The 19,786-nt window shown below is 46.6% G+C and overlaps 2 protein-coding genes across 3 annotated transcripts; one reads left to right on the forward strand and one right to left on the reverse strand.

The window, feature by feature from the left end:
• Positions 1 to 583: 583 nt before the first annotated feature.
• msl2b (MSL complex subunit 2b) lies at positions 584 to 7,783 on the forward strand (the record flags this gene model as incomplete). The annotated part of the gene is made up of 3 exons (XM_080547432.1): positions 584 to 725; positions 3,050 to 4,488; positions 6,471 to 7,783. 3 exons carry the CDS (start codon positions 584 to 586, stop codon positions 6,771 to 6,773), a joined length of 1,884 nt encoding a protein of 627 aa, XP_080403558.1. The 3' UTR covers positions 6,774 to 7,783.
• Positions 7,784 to 8,699: 916 nt separating this feature from the next.
• On the reverse strand, positions 8,700 to 18,095 carry tnfsf10 (TNF superfamily member 10). 2 transcript variants are annotated; one of them, XM_080547434.1, is made up of 6 exons: positions 17,964 to 18,095; positions 16,789 to 16,929; positions 13,440 to 13,485; positions 12,918 to 13,040; positions 10,732 to 10,979; positions 8,700 to 10,337 (listed from the first exon to the last, which is right to left on the reverse strand). In XM_080547434.1, the coding sequence occupies exons 1-6, from the start codon at positions 18,063 to 18,065 to the stop codon at positions 10,128 to 10,130; spliced, it is 870 nt and encodes a 289-aa protein (XP_080403560.1). In that variant the 5' UTR covers positions 18,066 to 18,095; the 3' UTR covers positions 8,700 to 10,127. The 2 variants fall into 2 exon arrangements, with proteins under 2 accessions (XP_080403560.1, XP_080403559.1); XM_080547433.1 differs by having other exon boundaries at positions 10,732 to 10,982.
• Positions 18,096 to 19,786: the final 1,691 nt, after the last annotated feature.

Here is a 19,786-nt window from a genome sequence, read left to right on the forward strand (position 1 = left end):
GCACTTGACTTCATAGGAATATATTTTTGTTTTTTTTCTTCATGTCACGATGATGATAATTTGGGCCTATTTCGTGCCGTGGAAGAGGGGTAAACGCTGAGGAAATTCGGGATTCGGTTGTGATTATTCTGAAGACACAGTCATGTTTAACCCCTTGCGTGACGTGTTTATGGCCGCAGATTGTAGCCAGCTGGCTCGCTAAAGCTCCCGCACACATCATTTTTGCTTTATTTTTTGTATATCTTTAAAAGTAGATATATCCAGCCATCATACTAGCTAGCTCGTTTTTGATTTTTAGCGCCAGAGCTGAAGAAGAAGAAGCTAAGCTAACCCGCTATTACCAAACCCTCATTTGTTTTTTGCCAAAACCCTCCATCTCTACAGAGTCTCTCCCAGGCTGTGCATGCATGCCCCCCCCGCCTCCTCCTGGACAATAACACGGGATTAACGAGCACCCGTGCACGGTGCACCAACCAGCAATAACACACTGCAAAACTTGTTAGCACGGGTGTGTTACACCTGTAGTGTGTGTGTGTATTTGTTTTTACTCTCTCTCCTGTGGACTGGATGCCTCCTTGCTGAGATGAACCCGGTGAACGCGACCACTCTCTACGTGTCCGCGTGTCGTTCGGTGCTGCAGTGCGACCCCCGGGACCCCCGGGCCCTGGCCGAGCTCTACAAGCTGCTGCCCTTCTTCCGCCAGTCCCTCTCCTGCCTAGTGTGTGGTGAGTGTCTGTCTGTCTGTCTGCCTAGTGTGTGGTGAGTGTCTGTCTGGACCCCGTTTTATAAATCAACTCATTTTTTTTTTCAAGTATTTTTATCCAAAAGTTACACAATACAATATGATTAAAAATGTTGATTTTCAAAAAAAAAAAAAAAAAAAATCAAAAAACATTTCCTGCAGGGCCCTAAAGTGACATTAGCATAGTAATAACCAACTCAACTAATAAATCAACTCGTTTAACAGGAGACTCCCGCCCGGTTCTCCCTCTCTCTATTAGGGACATAGCTAGTTGTGTTAGCTAGCATCATGCTAACGGAAGCTCCCCCCCCTGTCATGAGTCATGACACACCCCCCCTCTATCCATTGCATTGAGCGTAGCTGCAGCTAGTTCATACATACATATGCAATGGCATGGTTCCTTGGTGTAATGTAATGCATCTCACCACCCATTCCCTGCACACAATAGCATGTATTAAGACACACGAGTTGCACGGCTAGCTATGCATAATGCATTCATTGCACAACTGACCGCTTTGTTTTAGGTGATTGTTGTTGCAGGAGGAGGAGGTGTCAATCATGATGTGTTCGTTCTCCTAACCCTGCATGCTGATGTTATGCACTGGGTGTGTGTGTGTGTTCATCCATCATTCATGATCACCTCTACTCACACACCCACATTTAGCTAGTTACTATCTATATCGGGTGCCTTCGTGATACTGTATGCACCAGTGCTGCTACCTCAGTCTGCATTCATTCATCGTTCTGCCCGGTGTCCTCGTGACTCGGTCCGTGGGGGGCATGTTTGTGTTGTGAGGTGTTGCGCGCGCAGTCTTTGCGTCTCGAGCTCCCTCCCTGAGCAGAAAGGAAGCATGGCCGAGCAGGTGTGTGTGTGTGTGTGTGTGTGTGTGTGTGTGCACGTGTGCGTGTGTGTGTGTGGCGCACCTCAGTGTGTAAGGTGTCGGGAGTTAACGTGTTTCCTAAGCACACAAAGGCTTCCTGACTTTCTTTGGGACTCATTAATAGCTTCTATCAGAGAGAGAGGGAAAGCTTTGTCCCCGTCTCTGATAGAAGCTATTGCAGAGCCTTGTTTCATTCTTCAGTCTTTTTCTATGAATGAAGTTGGTATGAGGGAGAGAGAGGGAGAGGGAGAGGGTGGGGGGAGAGAGAGAGAGAGAGAGAGGGAGAGGGAGAGAGAGAGAGAGAGAGAGAGGGAGAGAGAGGGAGAGAGAGAGAGAGAGAGAGAGAGAGAGAGGGAGAGAGAGGGAGAGAGAGGGAGAGAGAGAGAGAGAGAGAGAGGGAGAGGGAGAGAGAGAGAGAGAGAGAGAGAGAGAGAGCGTCTGCAGTCAGTATCTAAGGCACGTTTGTTGTGGTGTATAAATGGATCTCACTTCATCCGCAACAGAGCCCCTCTCCTTCAGCTGCTGTCCATGACAACCGCCGTTGCTAAGGAAGCTGGCGTCAAAGTGCAGTTGTCATCTAGTGTCTGGCTAGGCTGTGAGAATCTTCTGAACTGTCTTAAATCATCTAGGTTAAACACACGCCTATATAATTACTACTCGCAGTCTATTTGGGATATTTAGAGAGCAGCAATGTAGTGTTAAACCCATCGAGATAGTTGAACCAGAGGTCATGGAAGCTTTGAACCCCTTCTCAACGCCACTAGCACATAATTGATATGCTCTGGTTGTGTTGGTGTTATGCTACCGTATCAGTTGAATATTCAGAGCCATAATCGAGTAACCTTGAGTGTTAAGGCTATGGTCTAGCCTTCCTGCTCAATATTCATTATCATCGCATCCCTGTTGTTAGACCTTTTTAGACTTGTTAATTACACTTCTCAGCAGGACATAGCTGTTAATAAGAATTATTAATAGAACAGCCATGGGTGGGATCATTTGACCCTGTGAGTAAAAACGTTTTTATATCTTTACATTCGATCAAATTTCAGGAACTTGACCTTTCATGACTTTTCCTAGATATGTGCGTTCTACCACCCAGTATCCTTACATCCTTACAAAATCACATCAGGATAAGCTAGTATAAAGCTATTTCGCTTGTGTTTTTCTGTGTAGGAGGCAGGCTAATTTACAAGACGCGCCAACTAGTGGTCGTTGTGTGTAAATAGCAGCTTCCCATTGTAAAGACTGGTCATTTGACCCCCGAGGCGGCTCTTATAGTAGGTAAAAAAGGCACGGCTGTTCTAGTGTTAACGGTCACTTAGATGTAACTGTCACTTTCAAATTTGAACTAAGACTTGACAGTTGGTGATGTGGTGTTCTAGTGTTAACTGAATGATCTTATGTCATGTCTCTCCCCTCCCCGTAGGTAACCTGCTGAAGGACCCCATCGCCCCCACAAACTCCTCCTGTCAGCACTATGTGTGCCGGGGTTGTAAGGGCCAGAAGATGCTCATGAAGCCGTCCTGTAGCTGGTGTAAGGACTACTCCCGTTTCGAGGAGAACAGACAGCTCTCCCTGTTGGTCCACTGCTACAGGAAGCTATGTCTCTACATCGCCCAGTCGCCGCTCGCCCCTCACATCGCCAGCGCCGCCAGCGATTCGCCGGACCTCCTCGCCATCCTCAACGAAGGCCTCTCGTTGGCCGAGAGCGAACAGGAGGGAGGGGACGACTCCGTCGCGGACTCCTCGAGCCTCCGAACTCTGAACTCCTCGCCCTCGACCTCCGAACTCCTCCGACCCGAAGAAGCTCCGCCTACCGAGGGGAGCCAGGAGGGGGAGGGGCTTAGCCCGGCCGGTGTGAACGGGCTGCACGACTGTAACGGCCTGGCCAATAATGCGGACGTGCTTCAGTCTGTCACCATAGCGATAGGGGGAGGGGCTCTGATGCCGGAGGGTTTGTGTGGGGAGGGGCTGCCGGCGTGCGTCACGGGGACAGGGGAGGCGGGGGGGTTGTGTGAAATCGGCTCCTTCGGCGAGGACATCAAACACGAGGGGGGGTCTTTGTTGCTGAGCGTGGAGGAGGTTCTTAGGACCCTGGAACCCGAGCCCGACCCCGAACCTGATCTCCACTCAGACTGTCCCCCTCCCCCTTCTGCCCCCCACTCCAGCCTCAACGGGCCCTACTGCCCCCCCCACACCCCCACCTCCGACTCCTCCTCCTCCCCCCGCTTAAACCCCTCCCTCCCCCCCGAGAGCAAACCTCGCCTCCCCCCCCTACCTCCCCCCCAGCCCTCCCCCGCCATCCCCCGCCTCCTCCCCCCTCGGTGCCACCGCAAGCGCTCGCGCTCCGAGAGCGACCGCGAGAAAGTCCAGCCCCTCCCCATCGCCAGCATCCTGCGGGGTGGGGGTCCCCACCCGGCCCCCCACACGGCCGCCACCAACATCCCTCACCCCCACCCCCACAGCCCCGTAGCCACTATCAAGCCCAAGCAGCTCCCCGTCACCGCCATCCACCCCCCCCCTCACATGGCCCCCGTGCCCAACGGAGGGCCGCCCAAGGTGGGCAAGACTCTGTTGGTGTCCAGCAAGGGGCTGAAGAAGACCCTGGAGCACCACGGGGGGGGGCCTAAGAAGGCGTACGCCAAGGTCCGCCAGCAGGGGGGTGGCCCCAAGCCCCGGGCGCAGCCCCGCGACCGGCCACCCCCTCACCCGCACTCTCACCCCCTGTCCCACCCGCCCAGCCCCTCCAAGCCCCTCTACAAGAAGCCCGTGGAGAAGAAGGGCTGCAAGTGCGGCAGGGCGACCCAGAACCCCTCTGTGTTGACCTGTAGGGGGCAGCGGTGCCCCTGCTACTCGAACCGCAAGGTGAGTTTCTCCCCCCCGGTTCACATCACTATCCTCATGGGTGCAAACATGTCACCTTTCTGCTAAATTTAGTGTTGTTCCGATACCATTTTTTGATCCCAATACCGATACCTGACCATGCAGTACTTGCCGATACCGAGTACCGATCCGATACCACGGCGTTTGAAAAAACAAAACAAAAAAACATGTTTTTTGAGCCGCATACTCACCTCGATGTAAAATTATTGCTAACACTTAGTCTGGCACTGCTCAAAACCTTTGTAAAACTCGTAAAGTTTTTGTAAAGTTTGTAAAAAAAAACTTAAGTTTTTGTAAAGTACTCGCCGATACCGATACCAGCATTTTTGTGCGTACCGGTGGCCATGCCGATACTAGTATCGGTATCGGAACAACACTAGCTAAATTAGCGGTTTTTTTACCTCAAAATATGTGCGGTATCATCATGTGAATCGTGTAGATCTGCAAAAAATATTTTTGGGGGCGGGTGGACGGGTCCTAAGTCTCATCCAAGTCACATGATGCACAAGCTAACTAATCTTCCTGTCCGCTGCTGTTGAAATAACTTTTAGCTTCAAGCAGCTAGGTACAGTTCCAGACAGCGTGGACAACAGTAAACTGTTTTTGAAGTAGTTCTGCAGGTGTTAAGGTCAGGGCTGCCGCTACTTACACGCGCGTCATTGTTAGACCACCGTTAGTGCTAGTGATTAGTGTTGTTCCGATACCATTTTTTGATCCCGATACCGATACCGATACCTGACCGTGCAGTACTTGCCGATACCGAGTACCGATCCGATACCACGGCGTTTGAAAAAACAAAACAAAAAAACATGTTTTTTGAGCCGCATACTCACCTCGATGTAAAATTATTGCTAACACTTAGTCTGGCACTGCTCAAAACCTTTGTAAAACTCGTAAAGTTTTTGTAAAACTTAAGTAAAAAAAATGTTAAAAAAAATACGTTTTTGTAAAGTACTCGCCGATACCGATACCAGCATTTTTGTGCGTATCGGTGGCCATGCCGATACTAGTATCGGTATCGGAACAACACTACTAGTGATATCCATTTAGCACCATTAGTGTTAGCGCTATGCTAACTCTACGCTAGTAGAGTTATAGTTGACTAGGTAGCAGTGGGGATTACTCACCCAATCCATTGCGTTGCAGTATTTTGGCTTGACTAGCGTTGTTTGTGTTGTTATTCTCAACAACGTTGAAACATAGTTCCGTGTTTCAAAAGAAAAGTCTGAAAATGTTGATTGGTTGCCGACATGCGGACCGAATGATCAGACTGTGTCACATATACACTTTTGACCAGAATAATGTTATTTGAGTATTTGTTTTCTGATTTTAGAATTCATGAAAGTACTAGATAGATCCCCGAAATCAATTAATGATTATTAGGAGTGATGGATACAAAAAGCTGATTTATTAATGATTTGATATAATTATAAATTAATCTAATTAATGATATGTGACACATATGCTTTGGTCCTCATATCGGGATCTGATGATCTGACTTTTCTTTCTCCACAGGCTCTTTTCGTTCATATTATTATTATTATTATTGATAAAAGTACTAGATCAATCCCCGAAATCAATTAATGATTGTTAGGAGGAGTGATGGATACAAAAAGCTGAAAATCTAAGTTTTAATGATTTTATATAAATATAAATCAACCCATCTTTTTAATATTGCCTTTAAATGACTAAATAATTAAATGATGATTATATAATGATTGGAGCACTTTGAGCTGCAACGTTTGCAGGAAAAGTGCTATTCAAATAAACGTTTATTTGTATTATTATTATTATTATTATTGTATACACTTTTGACCAGAATAATGTTATTTGAGTTTTTCTTCTTCTGCTTTTAGTACTAGATAAATACCCAGAAATCAATTATGATTATTAGTGTTGAGTGATGGCTACAAAAAAACTGATGATATAATAATCATAAATAAATCTTAATTCAACATCCCAAGGCGTGCCTGGACTGTATATGCCGCGGCTGCCAGAACTCCTACATGGCAAACGGGGAGAAGAAGCTGGAGGCGTTCGCCGTGCCTGAGAAGGCCCTGGAACAGACGCGGCTCACGCTGGGCATCAACCTCACCAGCATCACGGCGGCCGCTCTGCGCACCCAGGCCACCAGCTCGCCGGGCAGCACGCTCATCAACGTCACTACGGCAACAGGCTCTCCCGTAACCGCCGCTTACCTGTCGGGGGGGGCGGGGCATGACGACCAGGGCTACGATGATTCGCTGGATATGAGGTTCGACTGTTGAAAGAAGTCCCGCTCCCCTCCCCCCTGTTATCTAAGCTCCTCCCCTCCGTCCCACCTGGACGTTGACAGACGGGCTGCGCGGAGAGAGGGACCTGTGGGGGCGGAGCTTAAACTAAGGCAGCTAACTGACGGTTCGGGAGGAGAGGGGCGGGGTTAGAACTTGTGAGCGCCCTTCCTCCACCCTGTCGCCTGAAATGGAAACATTTTTTTGTTTTTGGGAGGGGGTCTTACGTACTGATGCAGGGGTGAAAAATAAAAAGAGAGAGAGAGAGAGAGAGGTGGAGAATAATTAACGTTACTGTATGTTCCGAGATTTCATTTCTGGGGGTTAGAAGCTTTTGTTTTCTTCTACTGTCAGTAATGTGTGTGTGTGTGTGTGTGTGTGTGTGTGTTTGAGTGTTGACCCTGTGTGTGCGTGCATGTGCTTGTGTGTGTGTGTGCGTGCGTGCCTGTGTGTGTGCGTGCCTGTGTGTGTGTGCGTGCCTGTGTGTGTGCGTGCGCCTGTGTGCGCCTGTGTGTTCCTGTGTGTGCCTGTGTGTGTGTGTGTGTGTGTGTGCGCCTGTGTGTGTGTGTGCGCGCCTGTGTGTGTGTGTGTGTGTGTGTGCGCGCCTGTGTGTGTGTGTGCAAGAGGGCAGGTTTGGTTCTGAACACGTTGGCAGGAACTGAACCCGAGACATCAGTAGAGACTGGGGATGTAATTTATAAACTTTTTGTTTTTGTACACAGACTTGTCGAATTCCATTTAAGAGGACATTTTATGATATATTTTATAAGTTACATTAACAACATTTGCAGTATTTATTGGATGTCACCTAACATAGGTAGCGCTGGGCTGATTGGCTAGTTGCCGGGATGCCCCGCCCACTCCAGCTGTCAACCTATCAGATCCAGTCTGGACAGTTTGTTCAAGTTATGTTGCTGTCCTGTTAGTGCTAGTTTCTGCTGTCTCAAAACTGTTTTGTTTTTTCCCTCTGGGCATTTAAAACAAACTGTAATATAACTGTAACATATTTCCACAAAAAAGAAAATCAAAACCTAAATTGTTATGCTTTTGTGTGACTCTTATTTTTTGGGTTTCCCTTTTACACAGTATTGTTATCTCTCACACATGTTCTTGTAGGTCCACTAGAGGGCGCTGTGGTGTGGCAGCTGCTCATGATTCAGCTCCATGGAGTTCTAAACACTAGAGGGCACACTCCCAACTCAACTGTGGTTTATGTAGGAAGTGCCAAAGTAGTAAACTTTCTTCATCTTCTGAGATTTGAGGATGTTTCATCACCTGTACAATACGTATTTCTGGCTTGAAGGAGTAGAGAGAGTGCCAGTATCAATCTCCTAGAAGTGTCTTTCCTAAAAAGCTTCAGTTCACATCTGCGGGACAGATGTACATGGTCGGACCATGGGGGAGCAGCATTAACCATGTCCATGTCAGAGCCGTAAGTATTCCATATGTTAGCCTCATAGCACAATTGCCTAAGTCACGCTTCACTTGTGGTCAGCCGAGCCATCTTTGTATGTGTATATTGAATTGGGTGTGATGATGCTCTTGGTGCTGGGAGACCGTGATACCGTGCACAACCAGCAGAGGGCAGAAGATGCTTGACAAGGGGGATCCCACCACACAACAGGACTGGAGGCTTGACTGGACAAGCTGCTGCGATGGAGACGGGTTTCTTTTCACACTTATCTCATCGAGAGACCACAGAGAGTCCGTGATAAGATCTGGCTTTGATCAGCTGCTCCATTCAATGTCATGATTCTCCAGTTGAAACATGTGTAAGACATTAGCCGCGTTGGTAAATAAATTCTAATTTATGACCGCGGCCACTAAAATGCTTCCATTAAGTATCGTAGCCCAGGAATTCTTCTGTGGAGAAAATCATTTACAGTGCAATCTTCCACAATGTCTTTATTTCACACACACACATTATTGACAGACATAATATGCCTTTTTATATCTACATTCACATTGAGTTGGCATTTACGGAGTGGACTTGGGCTTGGGTGTTTGAAATATCATTGACCCTGTAACCATTTGATATTATCCTTGGTCCTCACACACACAGACACACACGCTGTCTGGATCCACATGAGTCGGAATAACACAGGTTTTGGAAAAAACACCCCAGCCAATAAAAACATCTGTGGACAATTCTCCTGCGGTGAGGTTCTACCGCCGCTATCAGCAGGATTAACAGTTACAGAGCCCTGTCTGTACCACTCACTGTCTGCGGAACAAAACTATAAATCAATCACAGAGACAGGGTATGCGTCTATGCTACCGATACATTCACATATCGGTAGCCTCATAGCATAATTGCCAAGTCATATTTCATATTAAAAAAGTCATATTTTGGCCAAGTTGAGATATCTGCCTAACTCTACTCTCCTAACACGCTGATTCACTGTGCGTTATTGCCTATGATGCCATCAGCCTATCAGAATGCTTGTTACATTCCAAAATCACTATCTGCCCAAGTCATCTCTTTGGCATAGGCATTTTTGACACTACATACAAAGATGGCTCGGCTGACCACAAGTGAAGCATGACTTAGGCAATTATGCTATGAGGCTAACGACATAGTCCCTAACATGATGCACCGCCATTTAAGACGTCGCAGTAATACTGAATAATTGGATCGTGGCTCGAAACCTACGGCTTTGGCAGTGATGTTGAGTGAAGCTGAATGTTCTTTTGTTCGGTGTTCAGATTCTGGTGCTGTTCAGCAGCTGTGAGCTTTGGGTTATGATCATTGGCTATGATGACACAATGGCTACAATAAAACAACAACAACCAAAAGAAACATACATTCACTGTACTGTACAAACAATATCACAAAACACTGAACGTTGTATGTACAAAAGACCTCATCTTTGGGTTACGGTAATATAAAAAAAAGAAAGAAAGAAATAGTGACTCACTCATCCTTTTCGGATGAAAAGACCTAAGAAAATCATCCACGATCATCCCCATCGGCTCTCTTATTGATACGTTGATTCATTGTCGACCGGTTGTCCCAAAAGTTCAAGAGCCTTCAACACCTTCAACTGCTCTTGATTCCAACCAATGGGCTCGCGGCCGTGACATCACGCACCAGGACAGAAGCTGATTGGATGAAAATGTGACAGCTCCGTTCATGCTGCTTCGCATGTCTAGTCCAGCTCTGCTCGAAGGTGTGCACATCTGTACACGCACAACACACACACACACACACACACGTAGAGCTCTCAAATGCTTCATCAGTGTGCACACATACACAAACACACAGCTCCAAAACTGTGTGTGTGTGTGGTCCTGGTCCCAGTGCCCCTAAGTCCCAAACTTGACTGTTTGACCCCTGACCCCTGACCCCCCCTAGCTGATCAGGAAGGCTCCGAAGAAGCTGCTCCCCTCGTCCCTGTCCACGGCCGAGGCGTTGCTCACGGTGACGAAGAGGCGGTCCCCCGCGGCCAGGGCCACCAGCCCCCCCTGGTGGGCGGAGTGGAGGGAGAACTGGGCCCCCCGCGACCAACAGGACGTACGGCTGGTCTTCATCAACAGGATGGGAACAGGGTAGGAGCTCACCTGGGGGGGGGAGGAGGGGGGGAGACAGGTGAGACAGGGGAGACAGGTGAGATAGATGAGACAGAGAGACAGGTGAGATAGATGAAACAGGCAGGGGAGACAGACAGGTGAGAGACAGGAGAGACAGGTGAGACAGGAGAGACAGACAGGTGAGACAGGAGAGACAGACAGGTGAGACAGGAGTGAGAGAGGTGAGAGACAGACAGGAGAGACAAGTGAATGGGAACAGGGTAGGAGCTCACCTGAGGAGGGGGGAGAGACAGGTGAGACAGACAGGAGAGAGAGACAGATGAGACAGACAGGAGAGAGAGAGGGATTGTGGGGGTTTAGAGGCGGGTCAGAACAGAGGGATGGGTTGTGGGTATTTAGAGGGCGACTTCTGGGCGTCTCTCACCTTCTTATACACGTATTGCAGCATGGGCTTTCCCCTCTCCTCCCCCTCCTCCCCCTCCTCCCCCCCCTCCTCCTCCTCTTGGGAGGGGGTGTGTCTGAAGTAGGTCTGGGCGTAGACGTAGTAGAGGCCGGGGCGGGGCACCACCAGGTCCCCGTCGACCAATTGGACGTCCTGCAGGAAGGCGAGGCCCTTCTGCCCCTCCCACCACGAGATCTTCTGGCCCTGCACACGCCGGCCTGGGGAACCTGCTGCTGCCACACACACACACACACACACACACACACACACACACACACACACACACACACACACCAGATGAAGAGACTACCAAGTATAGCTGAATAGACACTGAACACTATTTGGTGAGTTGTTGTTTTAGAAAGTCCACATTTGTAGGCCCAAGCTACCAAAAGACCAGAGCAACGGCTCTACATTTGTAGCCACAGTTGTTTCACACAGCAGTTGGTATTTCAACAGTTTTGATGCATAACAAATGTCCATTTACGCATTAAAAGAGAGCAGTCAATTCCGAGGATAATGACGGTTATATCAGCACAATATCGGGCGTGTCAGGGGAGTGATTTATGGTCTGGTAGCGCCGTTCCCAGGCAGAAGCGAAAACAAGTCTTGTTATCATGGAATGTTGTGTGGTTGATAGTGTTGTGGAGCTCCGCGCACACACACACACACACACACACACACACACACACACGCGCACACACACACACACACACACATACACTCACACACACACACACACAGACATACACTCACACACACACACACACACACACACACACACATACACACACACGCACACACACACACACACACACACACACACACACTCACACACTCACACACACACACACACACATACACACAGGTCCTGAGCCATAGAATAGCAAGTAAACAGAGCAAAGCACAATATAATGGAATAGACTTTAGAGTCCATGAACGTTTGTTTATTGCCTCAAATGCTGGAAGCACAGCAGCTATCCACCTGTCACACACACACACACACACACACACACACACACACACACACACACACAGGTGTGAGACTGAGCTGTGTTCGAACAACACAATGAACTACTCAGGGCCTCCAATGAGGTTACAGAATGCAGGCAGGGTTTAGTTTTTAGTTTAGTTTTAGTTTATTTATTTAGCACACAAGAGATTGTGCAAGGAGGGAACGAAGCCCAGAAGGCTTGTACATACGAGGTGTTTACGAGGAGTTCATGCAAACACACCACATTAACACTAGAACCGCCGTGACTTTGTTACCTACTAAAAGAGCCTCGGGGGTCTTTTTCAATGCTAAGCTGCTACTTACACACAACGACCACTAGTTGGCCTCCTTGTAAATTAGCCTGCTTCCTACACAGAAAAACTGCAAAATAGGGTTAGGGTTGTACTTTAGGACCATACTAGCTTATCCTGACGTGATCTGATGTGATGAGATTTTGAAAATGTAAGGATACTGGGTGGTAGAACGCACATATCTAGGAAAAGTCATGAAAGGAGGGTCCTGAATTTATTTATTTATTTATTTTGACATTTGAAAATTGAATTTGAATTTGATTATTTTATTTTTTAAATTGGATCGAGTACAAAGGTATACTTTTCTTTTTACTCACTTGACCCCACCCATGGCTGTTCTAGTGTTAAGGAGGTACCTGTCAGCTCTTAGGGGGTGTTCTCACTAGAACATTTGCTTCACTTGAAACAGAGTTTAGTGCTCTGCATCGTTTGGAGCTGTGAGAACGCGCATTCGAAGTCGCTCCCGCAGCAAACAACCCTCGGATGCTCCGCTTGAAAAGGGTGGTTTCGCTTCGGTTAGAAACGACGCATCCATCACTTTGCTTCGCTTCGCTTTTGGTGAGAAAGCTGCCCGTGGCAGTGCATAGGAAAACAACAGCGCATGCGTGTTGATCTGTATAAGAGCGGGACAACGGGCAATTCTACATTTTTCGGACCAATCAACTACCACGTCTGTTGCTTCGATTGCGTATGTTACTTCGTTTACATGAAGGGCTGTGAGAACGCAAATCAGAGAAATAATTTATGCAACAATGTTGCGAACTCATCCACTTGCTCCGGGTCTCGATTCGGACTTTCAAGTGAGAACATGACCTCAGATGTTCAACAGTATCAGAGGCCAGCAGGGACCCAGCAGGACTCACCTGCACCCGCCTCCCTGGCCTCTTTGGACACATAGCTGCCCGTGACGTGGGCGGCCACTTTGGGGCGAGCTGAAGCCACCTGGTCCTCCATCACCAGTGAGGGCAACACCCGAGATACCTCATCTGAGGGACAGAGAAGGAGAGAGAGAGAAAAAAAAAGCGTCAAACACAGACCGTGTAGATATTCAATTATATTCAGCAAATGTCTCTCCATAGTTTGCACACCGTGGAATGGAATGAGGAAATGATAGCAAACAAACATGTTTGATACCTTGTTCCTCATTCCATTCCAATGAGCCATTCATCAAATGTATGCCTCCACCAGCCTCCCCCACCCTCCCCTAGCCTCCACCACCCTCCACCAGCCTCCACCACCCTCCCCCAGCCTCCACCACCCTCCCCCAGCCTCCCCCAGCCTCCACCACCCTCCACCAGCCTCCACCAGCCTCTACCAGCCTCAACCACCCTCCACCAGCCTCTACCAGCCTCCACCAGCCTCCCCCAGCCTCCCCTGTTGCATACCTCTTACAGCCGAGGAGATCTCCCTCTGGTAACGTAGAGATAGTGACTGGAGATGGGGAAGGGGGGGGGAGAGAGAGGGAGGGGGAGAGAGAAAGAGAGAGGGGGGGGATTTAGTCTAATAACAAGAAGCTTTTAACATACATACAGAATGGAGTGTGTGTGTGTGTGTGTCTGCGTGCCTGTGTGCCTGTGTGTGTGTGTGTGTGTGTCTGCGTGCCTGTGTGCGTGTGTGTCTGGTGTGCGTGTGCGCGCGTGTGTGTGTGTCTCACGCCAGGCCAGGTGAGTGCATTCCTGGGCTGATTAATCCACATACACCGGATCACATCACAATACACGCCACAAAGGACCCCATTGTGTGTCCAGAGTCTCTCCAGTAGGGATTATGTTTTCCCTAGACACTGATCTAAGGTCAGTTTTTCTCCTTTTCTCCTTAGTAGTAAAGGTTAGGAACTCTTGGAGGGTAAGCTGATCTTAGATCTGTGAAGAAATTCCACTTCTACTACCCCTTCTACACCCCACCAGGCAGATTTGTGAGAAGGATTTCCCCCGAATGAATGAGAATGTGTGTGTGTGTGTGTGTGTGTGTGTGTGTGTGTGTGTGTGTGTGTGTGTGTGTGTGTGCATTTTGTTGTGAGGGAAAAAACTGTGAGGGGGAAGAAATGGACGGAGGAAAAAAAAATTGTGAGCGGGAAAACTTTTTTTCCTCTGCGACCTCAGTGGACACAGAGCATCCAAAGCTCAGGAGGGAAGATTCAGGAAAGAGAGGCAGAGAGACTGAGAGAGAGAGACTGAGAGACACAGAGAGAGAGAGAGAGAGAGAGACAGAGAGAGAGACTGAGAGAAAGAGAGAGACTGAGAGAGAGAGACAGAGAGACACAGAGAGAGAGAGACAGAGAGAGAGACTGAGAGAAAGAGAGAGACTGAGAGAGAAACTGAGAGAAAGAGAGAGACTGAGAGGGAGAGACAGAGAGAGAGAGAGACTGAGAAGGGGAGCCAACCTACAGACCCCCCCTCTGTCTCTCAAGGGGAGAAGAAAAAGAAGGGAATGGAGAGGAGGAGTGCAAGTGAGGCAGAGGTGACAGGCATCCAGAAAGAGAGAGAGAGAGAGAGAAAGAAAGAGACAGACACATTCCATTTCCCTTCTGACCCTGGACGACCTGTGAAACTGTAAATAACTCCCCATCCAGCCACTGCTCGCATGTACAGTGGGGGAAATAAGTATTGAACACATCAATATTTTGTCCAGTAAATGTATTTCCAATGAGCCTATTCAAGTGAAATTTGCAGCAGACGTTGGTATTAACTCAAACAATCCAGACAGAACATCTCAACATTAGGGTTAGAGGGTTAGACATAACATCAAGTTACCGTATGTGTAATAAAGTGGAATGAAACAGGATAAAAAGTATTGAACACAATAACAAAAAGCAGTACGCCACAGCAAGGAAAGGCAAGGAACCAGCTGAAAACCCTGACTAATTAGGAGGCAACTCTACCTCCAATCTGTGCTAATTAATGTCAGCTGGGTTAGAATATATTGATGGGCTATAAAAGTTTTTTTTTTTTGTTACCAAGTTGCCACACAACAAACATCTAATGATGGGTAAAAGCAAAGAGCTGTCTCAAGACCTTCGCAACCAGATTGTTGCAAAACATGAAAATGGAATTGGCTACAGGCGTATTTCACAACTTCTGAATCTTCCAGTAGGCACCATTGGGGGCATAATGTTTAAAAAAATTTGTCTGGATTGTTTGAGTTAATATCAAAGTCTGGTGCAAATTTCACTTGAATAGGCTCATTGGAAATACATTTACTGGACAAAATGTTGATGTGTCCAATACTTTGTTGATTTCCCCCACTGTAAAAGTCACTGCAGCACTGATGATCAGAGACAACAGGTGCAGACATGTTCTTTGTTCACCCTAAAGGACCTAAAGGAAAACAGATCAGCTGACTCAGAGACCCGCCACTCACACAGCAGGTCAACTGGAAGAAGCACAAAGATGTTATGAAGAGAATGTAGAGAGGTAGAAGACAGAGGAGAGAGAGAGGGAGAGACAGAGAGAGAGACTGAGAGAGAGACTGAGAGACAGAGAGAGAGACTGAGAGACAGTAACAGAAATTAACAGAAAAAGTAGAAGGCGTTACTGAGGCCTCTGTGGACGAAGAGGGACATGTTGATAAGAGAGAAAACAGATGGAAAACAGAGAGACTCATCGAAGCAAAAAAGCTGTTACAGTACAAATCACCTTCATAACAACTTGGAAACAACACGTCATGCAGAGTTAGTCATGGCTCAACATCTCTGAACCGTGGTTTACAGTTTCTCATGGCCCATAGGCTACTCTCAAGGTAAGGAATCATCTGACTATGTAAAAACAGTGAACTATCCCTTTAAGAGATCCTTGCTTAACGAACAGCGGTGCCTTTTGTACCTACTATAAGAGCCGCCTGGGGGGTCAAATGACCATAGTCTTTACAATGGAAAGCTGCTACTTACACACAACGACCACTAGTTGGCCGGCTTGTAAATTAGCCTGCCTCCTACACAGAAAAACTGCAAAATAGGGTTAGGGTGAGCTCACACGGGAAGCCTCAAGTCTGTGTGAGACACATTTTTGTTTTTACACACAAAAAACTTTTTTTCAGGTAAAAAAACTAATATTGTCATCCCAATTGTATTTTGCTTAAGATGTGCTGTAGATACAAATGTTTCACTTATATAACCTTAAGTAGCAGGTTCTCTACTTTAATTTGATGTGTTGTTTTCATGCTAGCTAGCAAGCAAATGCTGAAAAATGTTAGCTTAGTAATGGCTGCTAGGTACGGGGAGGGTTGTAACACTGTTCAAGTGACTGAGCATCGAGTACGGACTGAGCATAGAAAATATTCACTGTAGGCTATCAGAAATAAGTACCGTAAGCTTAAAACGTGTGGGAAAAAGTGAGGCAAGATGATGGATAGGAAGTATAAGGTTATTCTGAGTTGGTTATGAGTTAGTATGGTTATTATAGTCCAGAACACATTGTGGTTTTAATGTAAATTAATGTGGGTTTTAATGTAAATACAATTGGCTGTTTGCCTTGTTGGATTAATATTATAATATAGAAGTAACTAACTGTTGTATAATCTTTAATAATTAAAAGTTATTGCATGAATTGAATAGTGTGTTATCTTGTTTCAGCATAATATGGATTGTTACATCCATCCCCGGCTAGTGTTACAACCATCCCCGGTCTCCCCTAGTAGTAGTAGTAATAGTAGTATATATATGTGTGTGTGTGTGTGTGTGTGTGTGTGTGTGTGTGTGTGTGTGTGTGCGTGCGTGCGCGTGCGCTTGCGGGCTACCTTCTCGATGAGGATGTGAAGCTGCTGGGTGACCTGCCAGCACGGGTCCCCACGGGGCCCCTCAGTCGCACGCACGTACACACCCCGCATGTCGGCGCGCGTCAGGCACGAGACACTGCTCCGCGAGAACGTCTCCTTCATCTGAGCATCAGAGAGGAATAATAGATACATTATTTAATATGATTTATATTCACTGGCCCAATAATAATATTATTGTCGTTTCTTTCTTTATATAAAACAATATCGTTGATGCTGTTTCTACTTTGTTTGAAGTAAAAATGTAGGCTATTATATTATTATTATAATTATAATGTATATTATGCTTATAGGCCTATATTTATTACAATATAAAACATGGTAAAATGGCGTCTCCCTATGGCCTCTGCTTCTGTTCTTCAATGGTCTGTTCCAAGTTTCTTGTTTCTGAACTTGTTTCGTTGGTAATGATTAAGACATAACTCTCTGAACATAATCACCAACACACCACACACCACACACCACACACACACACACACACACACACACACACACACACACACACACACACACATACACACACACACACACACACACACACACACACACACATACACACACACACACACACACACACACACACACACACACACACACACACACAGAGGGAGAGAGGGAGAGAGAAGAAGAGAGTCTGCCGCGTTGTTGCTCAATGTTCATGGACTGAATCCAGGTTACTAAAGTCCACACACACAGTGTACAAAGGAACAACAACAACAACAACAAAATCAAACAAATTAAACAAAAAAAGACGAATGATCACACTTTATCTGAAAAAAGCATAAAAAAAAGTCATAAATAAAATGTCAAATGCATAGAAACAATCTCCGACTGATGTTCGTCTCATCTTCAGTGCGCACTGCGCAGCACAATAACGCACAAGAAGACTTGTCAAACATGCATACAAATTTAACTAAAAAAAAACAAAAACGCAGTAAGATAATGTATCTATACACCTTTATGTCAAACAAGAAACAAATCATTTTTTTCCAAAAAAGTGCATTCATTTTTTGTTTTCTGCAGCGAGTCGCAAGTCATCCATTGTATGCAAGCGTGCGCACTGGCACCGTGACTGCGTACACCTATGTTACAGTAACAGCTACACAACAATCTCCCCTTGTGTCTCCCCGCGTTCTTACCGAGTTGAGGACGTTGGTGAAGTAGAGCACGGTGACGGTAACGGCCACCGTCTGCAGCAGGACCGCCACGAGCAGCAGAACCCCGAGGCACGGGACGTCCATACCGGACAGACCACCGCGCGCTCTCCGCTCCGCTCCGCTTGCCGAACAAAAGCGGAGGAGAGAGTTCTAAACTTCTACCCCCACCCCCCCACCCCCCCCCCCCCCCCTCCAACACCACCCCAGCCACACACACATGCACACACACACACACACACACACACACACACACACACACACACACACACACACACACACACACACACACACACACGCACACGCACACACTCTCTCTCAAGCCTATGGAAGCATATAGCTGACATAATTCAAATGACAATGCAATATGAGATTGCAATTGCATGTTCCACTTTTGCATGCATTCTTTCAGACAATATTCAAATTCAAATGCAATTCTAATGATTTGCATTTGCATTTTCATGTACCCGATGTGCACATTCGCTGTCAATACTAAAATTATAATGCAAAGCCATTTGACATTTAATTTTCAAAGTCATGCGCTGCTTTGTAGCTGACACAATTCAAAAGTTCATTCTAATGTGCAAATGACTATGCAATCCCAAAATAGCGTATCCACTTTTGCCTGCGTTATTTGAGTCAATATTCAAATTGTAATGCAATAATGTGATTCGCAATTGCATTTACATGTTCTAGTAAACACATCCGCTTTGTAGCTGACAAAATTAAAATGACTATGCAATCCCAAAATAGCATATTCATTTGCCACTTTTGCCTGCATTATTTGAGTCAATATTAAAATTGTAATGCAATAATGTGATCAGCAATTGCATTTACATGTTCTAGGAAACGCATCCGCTTTACAGCGGACAAAATTCAAACTCTCTATGCAATACTAACGCATCCGGGTACTTTGCTCTCCCGTCATGTCCACGCCCCTTTTTGGGTGATAGCAGTGTAGAAGTTTGACTGGCGGTCAATGGAAATTTCTGGTCTTTGCTACTTTAATCAGATAAAATAAGAAAACCGTAGTGCTTTTTAGATATTAGGAGCCCAAATCCGATGGCCAGTTAGGCAAACTATTATATAGTGTCGTTGCCGATCAATGATCGACGTCGTTATATAGAGAACATTTATGAAATAGGGGTTGATTCATCAGAGCAGTCATACGTCCTCTCCCTGTCATCAGGGGTTTGTTGATCTTTGATTTGATTTGCCGTGTAAATCCCCAGATGAGAGTGTTACATTAGTTTTCTTAAGATAGGATAATGAATAAATCTGTTCAATGGGCATTTGCCTACTGTTAATCAGTAGCCTATATGGTGTATATGAAGATGTTATAGCTAGCTAGCTACGATTTATCATGAAAATAATTAACAGCAAGCTAGATCCAAAACTAGGGCCGGTGGCTGCCCGATAGGCAGAAGATGTCTCAGGAGGAGCAGTTAAGGTGTAACCTGAAGAGATGGAGGTCTTCAGTCTACGACGGAAGATGGGTAGTGACTCTGCCGTTCTGACAGCCGTGGGGAGCTCATTCCACCAGCGGGGAGCCAGTGTTGTGAAGAGACGTGATCGGGCAGCACGACTGCTGTTTTACTTTTGGCTCTATCTATCTATCTCGCTACAGGTGTCATATAACCCTAACCCATATCCTGTCATATAAAAGTACCTTATTGAATCTCCAGGTAATGTAGGCAATTTCTGACATCCATCACTTTTGCTGTCGTTAAGATACTTTATTTTTCTGTTTTGGTAGTCTGTCCAATGTGACACTTGCCCTCCTCCACCGGCCCTAGTTTTGGATCTAG

This window comes from Nansenia antarctica (genome assembly GCF_963989245.1).
Source record: "Nansenia antarctica genome assembly, chromosome: 17".
Classification (NCBI taxonomy): Eukaryota; Metazoa; Chordata; class Actinopteri; order Argentiniformes; family Microstomatidae; genus Nansenia; species Nansenia antarctica.